The sequence below is a fragment of the Strix aluco genome, chromosome 24 (assembly GCF_031877795.1).
Source record: "Strix aluco isolate bStrAlu1 chromosome 24, bStrAlu1.hap1, whole genome shotgun sequence".
Taxonomy (NCBI): Eukaryota; Metazoa; Chordata; class Aves; order Strigiformes; family Strigidae; genus Strix; species Strix aluco.
Genome location: NC_133954.1, coordinates 10,243,697 through 10,258,326, shown reverse-complemented (window position 1 = coordinate 10,258,326; position 14,630 = coordinate 10,243,697). Strand labels below are relative to the sequence as shown.

The 14,630-nt window shown below is 63.1% G+C and overlaps 2 protein-coding genes across 3 annotated transcripts; both read right to left on the bottom strand.

Annotated features, from left to right (window-relative positions):
• Positions 1-2,559: 2,559 nt before the first annotated feature.
• LOC141934078 (amine oxidase [copper-containing] 3-like) lies at positions 2,560-6,582 on the bottom strand. Its single transcript, XM_074849327.1, has 4 exons — positions 5,008-6,582; positions 4,624-4,909; positions 3,740-3,869; positions 2,560-3,579 (listed from the first exon to the last, which is right to left on the bottom strand). Exons 1-4 carry the CDS (start codon positions 6,575-6,577, stop codon positions 3,277-3,279), a joined length of 2,289 nt encoding a protein of 762 aa, XP_074705428.1. The 5' UTR covers positions 6,578-6,582; the 3' UTR covers positions 2,560-3,276.
• A 1,129-nt stretch (positions 6,583-7,711) lies between these two features.
• Positions 7,712-13,011, bottom strand: LOC141934091 (amine oxidase [copper-containing] 3-like). 2 transcript variants are annotated; one of them, XM_074849368.1, is made up of 4 exons: positions 11,208-13,011; positions 9,180-9,465; positions 8,839-8,968; positions 7,712-8,315 (listed from the first exon to the last, which is right to left on the bottom strand). In XM_074849368.1, the coding sequence occupies exons 1-4, from the start codon at positions 12,775-12,777 to the stop codon at positions 8,031-8,033; spliced, it is 2,271 nt and encodes a 756-aa protein (XP_074705469.1). In that variant the 5' UTR covers positions 12,778-13,011; the 3' UTR covers positions 7,712-8,030. The 2 variants fall into 2 exon arrangements, with proteins under 2 accessions (XP_074705469.1, XP_074705470.1); XM_074849369.1 differs by having other exon boundaries at positions 8,839-8,969; positions 9,262-9,465.
• Positions 13,012-14,630: the final 1,619 nt, after the last annotated feature.

The window sequence follows — 14,630 nt, the reverse complement described above, 5'->3', positions numbered from 1 at the left end:
GGCCCGGGGAGCCGTGGGCTCTGACAGGCAAACCCATGGCAAACCGCTCTCGGAGCTGCCAGGCCCAGGGAGAGGCATTGTACCCACAAACGCCCGTGCTCTGCGGGCGGCTGGATGCTCAGAGATCTGCCTCCATCGGCCCCGCACGGCTGGGGCTGCCGGGGCAGCTCCGCGGTCACAGAGCAGCACCGTGTGTGCTCTGCGGGCAGCTCGTCCTCAGCACCAAGGGGCTGCTGGGACCCCCCCGCGTTCTCACGTCACCCCGGGGCTGGTGCTCCCAGGCAGCGAGGGCACAGCGAAGCCTGACCCCGTGCTCAGCACCCTTGGCCCAGGCTGGCCTGGTCCAACTCTGTCCCCGGGGCCGTGCCAGGGAGCAGGAGCGGGGCCAGGGAGCCCGGGGGTGGCCAGGGCTGCGCGTGGGGGGAGGCAGCACCGGCGTGAGCCTGGTCCTGCCAAGCGGCGATTTCCCAGCTGCCGCCCATGAGCTGGGGACACACGTGAAGGAGAGGAAAGTGCCCGGGAGAGAAGTGGTGGAAGCACTGCAGGATCAGCCCCGACTGCAGGCGCGTCCCTGCCCAGGGCTGTTCCTCCCGCCCCTTCCAGGCCACCCTCGCTGCGCCTGGGGGAGCGGGACCCAGGCGTCCCCGTCCCCGGACTGAGTTCCCAACCTACAAACAAAACCCAGCAAAGCAGAAGTTTGCACAGAAATGGAATTACTCTTGCAAAACAAATTCCCCAGGAGCTCATTCCAGGGTCCTCAACTGAGAATGGCTTTGGCCAGCGTGAAGGAATGCAACAGACTTGGCTTCCGTGTCAAAAATGTTTTGAAACAGTCAGCGATAATTCTCCCTGAGAGATTTCACAGCAGAAAATGGGGGCAAAAGGTGTTGGGGGATGGGGACGAGCATGCTCCAGTCTCCTTGGAAAGAGTCACTGCGGGAAAACTGGGGCTGCAGAGGGGAGAGGCCAGGAAATGGGACGGGAGCAGCGGCCTCCTCCCTCCCAGGATGGTGGGGGCCGGCGCGCAACGGGAGTGTGCACGGAGCCGTGCCGAGGGGAGAGCTGTGCCGGTGACAGGGCTGTGCCGGTGACGGGGCTGTGCCGGTGATGGAGCGGCACAGTCCAGCATCCCCCGGTGCCACAGCCGGGCTCCATGTGCCCCAGGGCAGGTCTGTGCTGGAGCTGCCAGCGCCCACAGGGCAGAGGTTTCCCAGCGCCGGCTCCGTGCCTTGTGCTTCGAGTAAACCGCCGGTCCTGCGCGGAGCCTGGGCAGGCCGGGGTGGCGGAGGCTGCTGACCTGGGCACCACAGGGTTTTGCATCCTGGCCAGTTTGGCTGCAGCTCTGGGAGTGCTGTGCCAGGCTCCAGCCTGTCCGCCCCCTGCACCAGGCAGCCGTGCTGGCCAGGGACGTGCATTATGAACTGGCCGGGGCAGCTTCCTGGGGGGGGGAACGGGGCCAGGCTGGGGGTGCTGTATTGCTGCAGCGGGGTCTGTGGGCAGTGAGCCCAGGGCCAGCTGGCAGCCCAGGAGCTGGGTCCCGGCCGTGGCAGCGGCTCGCTCCGGGACACGGTGTCCCTGCAATCCCCGAGGCACCAGCTGCAGCTCCTGCAGGTGCAGCGCACGTCGGTGTTGTAACGCAACGCGCCACGCACGGTGCCAGTGCTTATCCAGAAAGTTCCCAGCCTGCCACGAGGTCTGGGGCCAGGCAGCGAGCTGGGTCACTGCCAGCACGGGAGCGTGTCCGGCCTAACCTGCGTCAGCACACGGGCAGAGTCCAGGCAGCACTCGCAAACACGCAAACACGTGGGGACAGAGCGGCGAGCAGGGAGCCAGCCGGCCACGACCTTCCCCTCACAGGGAGCATCCTGCCTGCTCCCCCCAAGAAATGCCCCTGGGGCACAGCCCCTGCTGTCCCTCCAAGGGCACCCAGGGACCGCTGCAGCCTTGCACTGAGCCATGCCCACAGCTCCCGTGGGGAGGGCTCATAGGGGACAGACGCCCACCACGGCCCCAGGGACACAGGGGCCAGCGTTTGGCATCTGCAGCCACGTGCCAGGGTTGGGCCGTGAGGCTGGAGCTGAACCGCCCTCACCAAGGCTCTTGGTGTCCCCAGCCCAGCCTGGCACAGTGGGGACGGGCTCCGGAGGCTGCGGGATGCCACAGCCCGGGGCTGTGCACACAGCTGGGAGTGCGGGAGCAAGGGTCCCCACGCCAGCAAGGGTCCCCACGCCGGCAGGGGCTGAGCACGCCGGGCAGCAGCCAAGGCCAGAGCCGATTAATGCGGCTCGGAACAGCCGTTACACATTAACTCCCTTGTTTGTCCCATATTCCCCGGCGGGAGCCTCCTGCCAGCACCGGGGTCCAAGAGCACAGCTGGTGCTCGCTCACGCAGCCGTGCCGGGTGTGGAACCGGCCCCGTGGCCCTCGGGCCCCCGTGAGCACCGTGGATCCGAGCCAGGACCGGCTGTTACAGGGCACCAGCACCCGCAGCATCAGCAGTGCCGGGGCTCTGGCCACCAGCCACACAAGTCACAGCAGCACCCACGAGCGATGCAACAGTTTGGTCAGAAAAAGCACCCAAGTGCCTGTTTATTGGGGAAGGGTGGACGTGGGGCAGCTCAGCCTGGGGAGTGCCCATCCCACAGCCAGGCACCGTGCTGCTCCTGTGGGCTCCCAGTGCAGCCCAGTGACCTGTCCCTGTCCCAGAGCTTGGCACCCCCACAGCAGCCAGAACTCAGCGTCACTTGGGCCCCAGCAGCCCTGGAGCTGCAGCAGCTCTGGGGCCAGGGTGGAGGCCGCTGGCTCCGCGCAGCCCAACGCCCCCAGGCAGTGGCTGGGCCATAGTGGCTGCCACGGCAGCTGCTCCCGCCACCCTGGGCAAACCCTGGGCTCCAAGGGGGGCTGCAGCTTTGTGCAGTGCCCGGCCCTGGCCCTGTGTGCACTGACCTACCTTGGAGAGGTGGCAGGAGCCCCGGTCCCAGAGGAGGAGAGCGGCCATGGGCACCCCACAGCACTTTGGGTGGCATCCTGAATGGAGTCTCCAAAAATCACTCCTAGGGGCTGTTTCTCAGAGGCTTTGAGTCCACCTTCGGCAGCGTCACGGTGCCGAAATGAGAGCTGAGCTCCTCTGAAAACCTGACCCAGAGCACACGACATCCCAGGCATGGGGAGGGCAGGTCCTGGTGTGGCAGCGAAGCCCCTCCAAGGGGGCACCCGGCAGCCAGACACGGACCATCTGCACCAGCAGGGACGGGGGCAGCAGCAGCCCCAGCCCCGTCAGATCCCGCCGGGTGGCCGTGCCAGGCTGAGGTTGAGGAAGCCCCCGTAGCGGAAGGGGGGCAGGTAGGGGGTGCAGGCAGTGGCGTGGGGCAGGCAGGCGAGGGGATTGGCCCCGCACGCCCCAGCGTCCTGCTCGCTGCTGAAGTAGACGCTGTCAGGCGAATCCACCGAGGGATCCTCGTCGAAGTAGTTGTAGGGCCTCAGGAAAAAGCCGACGCCGTTCCCCACGGTCACCGTGTTGGGGACGTCTTCAGCGTGGGGCACATGCAGGAACCCCACGGAGATCCAGGCCACCAGGTCCTGGGCAGGAGGGGAGCCAGGCGCCGTCAGGCTGAGCAGGGCCCTTCTGGCCCAGCAGCCGCCCAGTTTGGCTGTGAGATGGGTGAAGGCTCCGGCCAGGGCAGGAGCCAGGGGGGACCCGCAGTGCTCAGCTCCCCTTTGCCCCGGGACCCCAGCTCACCTTGTTGGTGATGGTCTCGTTGTTGATGAAGTCAGCGAAGGCAACGGTGGGCGTCCAGGGGTCGTTCTGGTTGTAGATGCTGGTGCTGGTGGGCTCCTCCTCCTTCCGCCGGGTGACAGCCAGCTGGTACCTGCCAGCGAGGGGAGCAGGGGGGCTCTGGCACGGGGCAGGGGGGCCACAGCATCACCGCCTGGGGATGCGCTGGCAAACGGGGCCAGATGCTACCCTGGTGTGTGCTGGGGGACCCGGCCCATCCCGGGTCAGGGAGGGAAGGGGCTGGCAGGGACTGTGTGGCAGGGACAGGCAGCAGCCCCGGCACCTTGGGGCTCGCAGGGAATCGCTCACTGCCCACGGCCGCTCCAGCACAGCTGGGAAACACGAACATGTCCAGGTGCAGACGCTGCTGCTCGCTGCCCGACGCCCTCACTTCAGCCACAGCCACTTTTAACTCCTACAGCCTCCCCCAGAACATGAGCCATTAAATTTCACCCCGGCACTGAGCCAGTTCTGTGTTTATCCCAAGCTTCTTCCAAGAGACATTCTGTCCTCACTTGAGGATGTCAAGACCTGGGGATGCCAATGCTTCCCTTGGGAGTTCATCCCACAGCCTGGCTGCCCTCACAGGGAAAAGCACATGTAATTGCTCTAAATTGATCTTATCTGGGGTCAGATTCCTGCCTGCGAACTACTATGAACAGATGTCATTGAGCAACTTTTCAAGGAATTTTCAGAGCCAAAAAATACACGTGTTTGCTGTTTAACCCTTCCCTGCAGCCTGACACAGGCTTGTTGGGAGGCAGCGGCCCCCCCGTGCCACGAGGCAGGAGCAGCTGAGGCCGTGGCGGGGGGGCAGGAGCTGCGCACGCCCCAGCCCTGGCACCCACCTGCCCCAGCTGATGGATCTCTCCATGGGGCTGCTGGCGGGCAGGTGCTCCCCGGCGAAGCTGGTGATCTGGATCCGGTAGCTGCGCGGATGCCCCCACTTGTTGGTGAAGGGGCTGGCAAAGCAGAGGTAGCGGGGCATGGGGGCATTGAGCGGGAACACTGCCTCGTCCTCCCTCTCCAGCCTTTCCCTACGGAGGTACGGCCGCTCGATGGTATTCTGCATGCTCCAGGGTTCTTTCACGAGCTCGTACCCCATGTCCTGGGTCTCCAGAGAGTTCATCTGCCCTGTGCAGCAGAAGGGAAAACCCTCTCGAGCTCCGTGCCCCCGGCAGAGCCACAGCCCACAGTGAAGTGCAGCCACGCGAGAAGACCCCCAAACCTACCGTTGACATCCAGGTCCACCTTGTAGTGGATGTGGTGGAGGTGCATCGTCCCCAGCGTGTGCGGCCCAACCTGGTTGCCGTAGTCGGTGCCTCGGCCATGGAGGAAGGAGGAGCTGATGTAGCCGGTGGCGTGCACGCGGACCTCCACGGCCCCGCTGCCGTGGAACATGAAGTCCCAGATGTAGTCGTAGTTGATGAGAGTGGAGATGGCACGGATGACCAGCGTGTTCTTCCGCAGCCCGCCGTAGTACAAGGACTGAGAGTCAGAGAAGTGGCGCCGCAGAGGGAGGGCAGCATCATGCTCAAAAATGCAGAGCGAGTTTTGGTTGGTTTTGGGGGTCTCTGACTCCGCCAGGTAGTGCCGGTCCACATAGGTCGCTGTGTAGGGGCAGTCGAGGCCCCGGACGAGCTCATAGGCAAACCTGCCGATGCCGAAGCTCCCGTCGAGGTAGCGGGTCGACATGCCCCCGGGGCAGTTGGAGCCGTACAGGGCTAAGGCCTCCTGGAGACTCAGCTCATAGACGATCCTCTCTCCGCGGTACCTGATGTCAAAGAGGCGCGGGCCAGAGTTGGGGTTCATGCCGAAGGCAACGCTCCAGCCCTGGAAGGTGATGCGGTTGCCCCTGACACTGTAGCGGGGACCCTGGGGCTCGTAGTGCAGCGGACCCGGGGAGCCAGGCGGGTGCCGGGGTCTCATCGAGCCCAGCACCGTGTCAGCCTGGGGCTTCCTGACCCTGACGACCTCCAGCAAGTTGGCCACAAATGCGTCCTCCAGATCCCCTGTGCTGGCAAAGTACCGGCCGTTGTAGAAGACTTGGCGCAGCCGCCAGCGGGAGACGTGGAGGTCCTTGTGCTCTACCAGCACCTCCAGCCCCACCGGCGAGAGGTAGTAGCCGGTGCCGGCCACGTTGTGGAAGAGGACAAACCAGGTTGTGCGGTCGCCGGACTTGAAGCCCCGTGGGGCCGTCGTGAGGATGGCCAGGTCGGTCCCATCGGACTCGCAGCATGTGGCGAGGAAGCGCGGGGCCTTTCTCAGCTCCTGCTGGATGAGGGTGTTGATATCCACGTACTCCTTACCGGTAACGGGTCTGCGATAGTACGGCACCTTCCCCCCGTACTTCTGCACCGTCACATCCCGGTGATATGCCGGCGTCGGCAGCGGACCCACCACGTACTCGGTGACGTTGGGCTCCGGCTGGTTCCCAAAGTACAGCACGGCCAGCGCCTCCCGGGGGGGGCGAGCCCCCGCCCCGTCCAGGAACTGCAGCACCTCTGCCTTGGCGGGGACCTGCAGCTCGACGGAGGCGATGCAGCTGTCGGAGGGTTCTGCCCGCGAGGCATCGACCAGCCGCACCCCGAGGCTTCCCCGCAGGTACCGCACCACTTGCGCCATCTCTTCGGGCGTCAGATCGGCAAAGACCAGGCTCTGGCCGTCATCGGTGTCCTTCTGCTCCGGGGGCTGGTGCTGGCAGGTGCCGGGGGCCCTTCCTCTGGTCAGCAGCACACAGACTAAAGCAAATATCGTGGCTAAAGCCAGGACCAGGACGATGAGCAGGGTTTTCATGTTCATGTCTCCGAGAGCTCCCACAGTCTGACAGGGCAGGTTTCCAGCGGCAGAATCCTCCCAGCAACTCGTCGGCAGAAGGGGCAGGGTTTGGTTGGGTTTTTCTTCCCCGTTTTCTCAACAGGGAACAGCCCAGAGGAGCTGGCGGGGAAGGCAGAGGGGGGTGTTCTCAGACATGCCCCAGATTTGCTGGGAGCTGCAAAAGGCAGCTTTGCTCTGCTTCCCCCAGTGAGTCATAATTTTAAGTAAACTTAATGCTTCTGCATCTGTCCTTCCCCTCTCGTCCCACACGCAGACCTTGGAGAGGACGGATCCGGTCACTTGGGTGAAACAAATACATCTCCCTGCACCTCCTCTTACCCCCAGTGCAGGCCACAGGGGCTGCAGGATGACACTCCTCGGTGCTGAGCACAGCACCACGGCCCCATCCTGCCGCGCCCCCCCCCCCCCCCCCAACGCCTCTGCAGCCTGCGCAGACACCGCAGCACCACTCGCTGCTGCCAAGCACCCGCACCCGGGGAGGCGCCGGTCCTGCAGCCGGGAGAAATGGGGGGACAGCAGCTCATCACCCCCCAAAGGTGCCTCTCGATCCTGGGCTGCGTCCTGGCATAGACGGGACTGCGAGGGGGGGGGACGAGGGCTCCAGAGCGCACCCAGGATCCTGGCAAACGGGCAGCGGCCCTGGCCGTGCCGCACCGCCAGCGGCCGCGTGGCTCCCGCGCCCGGGCTCGTGTGGGCTCTGGTGTGACCCCGGGCAGCAGCCTGGGACGGGCTGAGCTGGCCCCCGCGCTGCCCGCGGGGCTGAGGCTTGGCTGCGTCACGCAGAGGCACCATGGGGACAGCAAGGCCCGTCCCTGCAACTGTCCCCTCTGCTCCCCTCACCCGCACCCAGCGGCGAGTGCCCAAGAGCTGCAGCCCAAGCAGGTCCTGGCCCCGTTCCCAGCATCACCCCGAGCACCCGCCGTGCCTGGTGCCAGCGCCCTGGGACTCCTCCAGCCCGTCCTGCCGGCTGGGCCCTCCCGCGCCCAGACGGACACCCAGAACCTCACAGGAAACTTGGCGGAGAGCCAGCGTCATCCCCCCACCCAGCGGACACTGCTGTAAGTCACAAGAACAGGACACTGGAGAGCGCACTGGACCAGAACCATTTTCATTTTTTAAACCTGAGAGGCACTACACAGCACTTGCTTCTACAGCAGAGGAACAGGGTTTTCTCCTCGGTTTCCTCCTGCAACAGACTCAAATTCAGCAATTAACAGAGATAATGCAGACTCCCATCTGGCATTATGCCAGAGAGATTACGCTTCCCTTCTAAAGAGCACTATTTTAAAAGCAGTGATAAAAAGTTAAGTCATTGTACAGCTGCAAATTGAGACAACTTCACTAAAAAACTGAAAATCTGAGACAGAACAGTCAACCTGGTGTCTCTGACGGTGTCTCCTAACACCGTCCTGTAGCATTAAAGCCTGCTCATGTTTTGGAAACCATCATAGGTGAACGGGGGGAAGTCTGGCAGACAAGAGGCGGTTTTGGGCAGGCACGCAATCGGGTTGACGTCACAGGCCGTGAAGTCCTGCTCGCTGGTGAAAAACACACCATCGTGTGAGTATATGGAGGGGTCGAGGTCATAGTAGTTGTAGGGTCTCAGGAGAAAGCCAACCGAGTTGCCCACTGTCACAGTGTTGGGAATATCCTCAGAGTGTGGGATGTGAAGGAAACCGGCAGTTATCCAGGCAACCAGGTCCTAGACAGGGAAGAGCCACAAGACCACAGTTATTTCAGAACCCTGAAGTGGCCAGAATCTGCGCAGGGGGCTTGGGAAGTTACAGGAAAGCAGGAGGGGAACTCCACAGGCTCCAGCCCAGCCGCATTCCCACGTGCCGAGCTCCCCCTTCCTGGGAAAGGTTCCCTCCCTTCCCCAAAGACCTGCCCGCAGCCACAGCCACAGACACCCACCCGGAAGAAGGGCCCTTGCCCTGACCCCCGTGGCCAAGCTCCGGCCTCGCAGAGATTTTCCCAACCTTTTGCCAGCATTTGTCCATAGGGAGAAACAAGCTCCTGCTCTGCACTCTGATCTGTGCGCTCTGACCGAAGCACCGAGCAGATACACAGAGAAGGGGATGCTCAAACCCTGGGGCTGCCACTCTCCCCCCTGAGCCCAATGTCCTGCAGGACATGCCGGGGTCGCTCGGCCCCTGGGCAGCGCTGGGGCTCCCGCTCAGCCCAGAGCTGGGTACTACACTCCAGCCCAGGGGACCCCAGCTCACTTCGTTGGTGATGGTCTCGTTGTTGATGAAGTCGGCAAAGGCGACGGTGGGCGTCCAGGGGTCGTTCTGGTTGTAGATGCTGGTGCTGGTGGGCTCCTCCTCCTTCCGCCGGGTGACAGCCAGCTGGTACCTGAGGACAAGAAAAAAGCCGGGAGCAGCCCCCTGGGGCAGGGCAGCGCTAAGGGCCGGCTGCCCGCGGTGTCTGCAGAGCACAGCCTGCTCCTGCGGCGTAACCCTGGCCCAGGCGAGTGTCCGCCCTGTGCCCCCCCACCAGGGACCATCTGTGCCAGTGGGGCTGGGGGTGTCCCTGAGCACCTGCGTCCCAGCCAGAGCAGCCTGACCTTGCCCAGCTGATGGCCCTCTCCATGGAGCTGCCCTCGGGGACATGGTCCCCCGCAGAACTGGTGATCTGGATCCTGTAGCCACGCTGGTGGCCCCACTTGTTTTTGCTGTTGGCTGCAAAGTAGATGTATCTGGGCATCTTCGACTGGAGCCGGAAGGCAGCCTGGTCCTCCGTGTCCAGCACTTTCTTGGCGAGTCGTGGCCGCTCTATCTGCTGCTCTGGGCTCCAGGGAGCCCGCACCATCTCAAACGCCATGTCATGGGCCACCAGAGAGTTTTTCACCCCTGAGAAGCAAAAGCAAAGTCACTGAGGAGCATTGCCCCAGTCCCCTGTTCCCCACGGACATCCCTGCAGCCAGAGCTCGCTCTCCCCATCCTCCCTTCCCGCACGCCGGGCTCCGAGCAGCGGGTCCTGCCCGTGAGAGCCGCCGCCGCTCCGCAGCTCCGCTGCACCGTGACCAATGTCGTGTACGTTTATCCCGGCAGTGCGACTGTACGTCTGTCTGACCCAGGCAGCACCGTGTTGTGGCAGACACCACCACCACGGGGACTCTTGCCCTCTGCAAGGGAGAAGGGGGGAGCCTCGTCCCAGTGCAGAAGAACAGGTTTGCTTCCCGGTGCAAGCACAGTCTCATTAGCCCAAGCGCCTGATGGCCCAGGCACTGTGTTTATCTCATCAGCACCATCCTGCGAGCTGGAAAGCACCAGCAAGAGCCCAGGCTCTGAGCACATTTGCACATCACAGAGCTGGAGCAGAGCTGTGCAGTCAGGTTTTTCCGCAAAGAAGAGCCAGGAGCCAGAGGCTCAGATCAACAGGAGGGGCACAAAAGCAAATAAATCTGGGGACAAGATGGCAAAGAGCTGGCCGAGAGCGCTCAGCGCCAGCGCGGGGCTGGCACAGGGGCCGGTGCCCAGCACCCGCTGCCTGTCCCGGCCAGGGCAGGTGGCGTAACACCCTCCCATGCCCCCCTCCCTCGGCCCCACGCGAGTTTCCAGCTCGTGTAAAGGCCATTTCAGACTGAACCTCTGGCCATCCCAGAAGGTTTGAGCAGCATCTTGTGCCTGAGCCCCAGGGCTGCCGTCGAGGCACCAGAGCCCGAGCCCCATGGAAGAGGATCCACACAAAACTTCCAACCCCACACCTCCCCTTCCAGTGACAGCAGTGACAGTCTGATTTCATCTGCCTTTTCCCTGTGCTTGTGGTTTTGCAATCCCCCATTTTTAATTAAGTACTCAAAACTCAACCTAAAACCACATGGAACAGTCTTAACATTTGTGTTTCCCAATTAAAATGAAGTTGGGAAATTTTTAGCAGCTGGCAGGAGCACGCAGCAAATGCATTTTCAGCAGGAGGGCGAGGACAGGTGTGTGGCACAAACGGTGGGGGAAGACCGAGAAACTGCAGCTGATGCTCCAGCTGCTGCTGTGAGCAAAGGAGCCCCCGTACCCTGGCAAACGCCGCGCGGCCGAAAGCTCAGAGCTGGCTGCCTGCCCAGCCCCTGCCTGCTCTGCCCACAGCCCCGCGGAGCGGGCAGCTGCCTGTCCCACTCGCACGGGAACAGCAGAACAGTTCGACAAAGCTGCAGGAAGCAGGAATGTGAGCGGGAAACCACGGCCCAACGTCCGGCTTCACCAACTCTAACCCCCACGTGGGGCTCGGCCCAGCGGCAGAGGGAAAAATCCCAACTCCCGCAGAGCCCTGAAGGCTTTGAGGCCAACGGGGCAGGGCCGGGGCTGGGTCCGTCTGTGCAGGCCGCAGCGGGCAGAGCCCTTCCCAGCAGGGGCAGGGGCCGGGCCCACAGCGGTGCTGGCGTTACCCAGCCCAGGAAGGCGCAGCTCTGCACGGTGCCCGCGGGCAACTGCATGGGACGGGGGAACCCCCCCCTGTACAACAACAGCTTGTCACTGCTCTAGGAACAGGAGGCAGCTCTGTATCAGCACACCACGCCAGCCCGCGTGGGGAAAGAAAAATCTGTATAAGGATCAAAAATGCCAAGTTTTTGGAGTCTAACAGTACCCAGACCTACCTCCCACATCCAAGTCCACTTTATAGTTGATGGAATGGGTGTGTATCGTACCCAGCGTGTGCTCCCAGACCCTATTGCCGTATCTCAGGCCATCCCCGTGGAGAAAGGACGAGGTCACGTACCCCGTGGCCTGGACCTTGCCTTCGATGGCCCCGTTCTGGTAGAAGATGAAGTCCCACACGTAGTCGTAGTTGCCCACGGTGGCAATGGAGCGAACTACCAGAGCGGAGTTGACCAGCCCCCCGTAGTAGAGCGACTGCAAGTTGGAGTAGTGGCGCCTCAGAGGGGAGCCCAGGTTCTGCTCAAAGATGCAGAGGGCACTTTTACTGACTCGAGACACCTGGGAATGAGCCAGGTAGTGCACGTCCAGGTACGTTGCTAAATAGGGGCAGTCGACCCCTCGCACCAGGGGGGAGGCGTAGCGCCCGATGCCAAAGCTCCCGTCCATGTACCGCGTCGACATCCCTCCGGGGCAGTTGGAGCCGTACACTGACAGCGCCTCTTGGACGCTGATTTCATAGGCAACCCTCTCCCCCTTGTGTCGGACGTCAAACAGGCGCAGGCCCCTGTGCACGCTCATCCCAAAGGCGAAGCTCCAGGCCTGGAAGAGGACGTGGTTGTTCCTGACGCTGTAGCGGGGGCCCTGCGGCTCAAACTGCAGCGGGAACAGCGCAGCCGCAGGCGCTCGGGGCTTCATGGACGAGAAGTCCCCGTCCCGCGGCGCCTTCCCTGCCTTCTCCACGCTGATGCGACCCTGCACATAGGCGCTCTCCAGCTGCACCATGTCCCTGTAGTACTGGCCGTTGTAGAAGACCCTGCTCACTGCCCACTGGGAGATGTCCAGGCTGCTGTGGTCCACCAGCACCTCCAGCCCCACTGGGTGCACAAAGAACCCGCTCACGTTCTGAAACACGATGAACCAGGACTTACGGTCTCCAGACTGGAACCCGCGAGTGGCTGTGCTCTGAAATGCCACGTTGGTACCATCGTACTCAAAGACTTCTTTGAGGAAGGTCGGGGCTGCAGCAAACGCCACCGTCTTCAAAAAGGTCCCAACCTGCTCGTACTCGCTGCCCAGCATTGGTCTGCGGTGGTACGGCACCTTCCCCCCGTACTTCTGCACCGTCACATCCCGGTGATACGCCGGCGTCGGCAGCGGACCCACCACGTACTCGGTGACGTTGGGCTCCGGCTGGTTCCCAAAGTACAGCACGGCCAGCGCCTCCCGGGGGGGGCGAGCCCCCGCCCCGTCCAGGAACTGCAGCACCTCTGCCTTGGCGGGGACCTGCAGCTCGACGGAGGCGATGCAGCTGTCGGAGGGTTCTGCCCGCGAGGCGTCGACCAGCCGCACCCTGAGGCTTCCCCGCAGGTACCGCACCACTTGCGCCATCTCTTCAGGCGTCAGATCGGCAAAGACCAGGCTGTGGCTCGTGGATTCCGTCTTCTCCACGATGCAGGGCTGGGACTCACAGCTGGGTGACTGCCTCCCCCTGCTCAGTAGCACGCAGGAAAGAATGAAGATTATCACCGCAGCCCCGACCAGGAGAACGCAGGAAAGTTTGGGGTTCATCTCTGCGAGTGCCGAGACAGCATGCGACGTTCGGCTGCAGCATCCAGAACACGTCCCTCACCTGCAGCCCAGACTCTTAACTCGTTTGCAGGCTGTGGGCGTAGAGGCGTCGCTTGCGAGGCGGGGAGGGAGCCTGGAGCTCGCATGGGGCTCGGAGCAGAGATCACAGGGCCCGGCCAGTTCAGCCTGTTTCCTCGCCACCCCAGACAGCCCGAGGAAGGCATCTGGGGAGCCGGCGTCTGACTCACTGCCCAAGCTACTGATGGGTTTCTCCGCTCCAGGGTGACACCACAAAGCCCCGGCCTCGCGCTGCCCAAGGGGCCTTTGCTTCTCCCAGGACGCCCCGTCCCACCTGGTGGGAGCACAGCGATGCCGCAGGAGCGGGCTCAGCCGGCCCAGTCCGTCCGCACGCCGGTGCCCTGGGACTGGCCCCGCTCCCCACCCAGACTGCCTCTCCAGGAGAGCCCAAGACCCGCCGGCTCCCCAGCACCTCCACGTGCCACTTCTCCCTGTTGCCATTCTGTCGCCTCCAAGTCCCTCCCGACCCCGAGGGAAGCGACCTGGCAGCTCCAGCCTGGCTCCAGCTGTGGGCAGACTAGCCAAGATGGGAGGAAGCTCTCGCTGAGAAGAGGCAGTGCCCGCCGAACCGCCAAACCAGTGCCCGCTGGCAGCAACTGCAAGTGACAGGCAGGACCTGGAGCGGCCGCAGCAGGAAGAGCAGAGGCTGCAGGAAAACAAAGAGGACACACCTGTCCCCATTCGGCCATCCCAGCCCCACTCCAGCAGCCACGATCCTTGGACCAGGGCTGCCACAGACAGAAACAGTTACTGTCAGGAAACTGTTCGTAGTCCTGACGGCACGACGGACCTTCCCTGTCGAGCAGAGCAGCGAGCAGGGAGCCAGGGCACTGGGGCCACCCCACCGTGGCGTAAGGCAGCTGCTCCTGTGCAGCACCAGCTCCCACACAGCCGGTCCCCCCCGCGCCCAGCCCTGCGGCGAGGCCGGCTGTCCGGAGATCGTGGTCCACTTTGCACCCTTCTGGTGGGGACGGTCTGAGGCACAGGCAGGAGGGGCTGGGCAGGGACCAAAACCACTCCTGCTCTGGGTCAATTTACCACTCTTGTGATCATGTTAATTTAGGAACTTATGTTCTCATCCTCACTTCCAGCCAGGGATTAATCGCCCTTTTTCCCTGCTGGGCCCACACCAGCCTCGGATCAGGATCCAAGAGACCTGTGTGGGAGATGACCCACCGTTGCTGTGCTGCAGTTCCGCCGTCCCTGCACTCGGGAGGTTGGGATCGCGCACCCCGCACGGCCCTGAGGCCGCTGCTCGGGCAGGGCTGCTCTCCCTCGCTAAGGGGAACAAGTCTGGGGTTTTACATAACTCTTCCCAAGAGCATTTTGCAGCAGCCAGAGCTCAGACTCCATAAACAGAGCAGGGAACTGAGGGGCACGGCAGGCACAGAGAAGGACCTTGCCACCACACACAACTGTATTCTGGCGTGGTTTTGAGCCTTGCTTACAGGAAGGGCACAGTATCAGCCCTGTTTTCGACCATAATGACAGCAGCAGCAGCTTTCAAGGCCACACAAACCCCTGCAGTGCAGCAGGTCCAGGAGAGGACACACACCAGGACTGAAGGCTCACACGGGAGTCAGCGGCAGCTCGACATACCCAGGTCTCCAGTTACTCCCCACAGGCCAGGACACAGCACGGGTGTCTGGAGCTGCATTCCTCCTCGGGCCAGTACAGATGCAGTCCACTGCCTACCAGCGGTCTCTTTGGTCCCGTGCAGATGTAAAACCCTTTTCCCCTGCCTTTTACAGGAGCAGGTTTCAGTAACAGACACC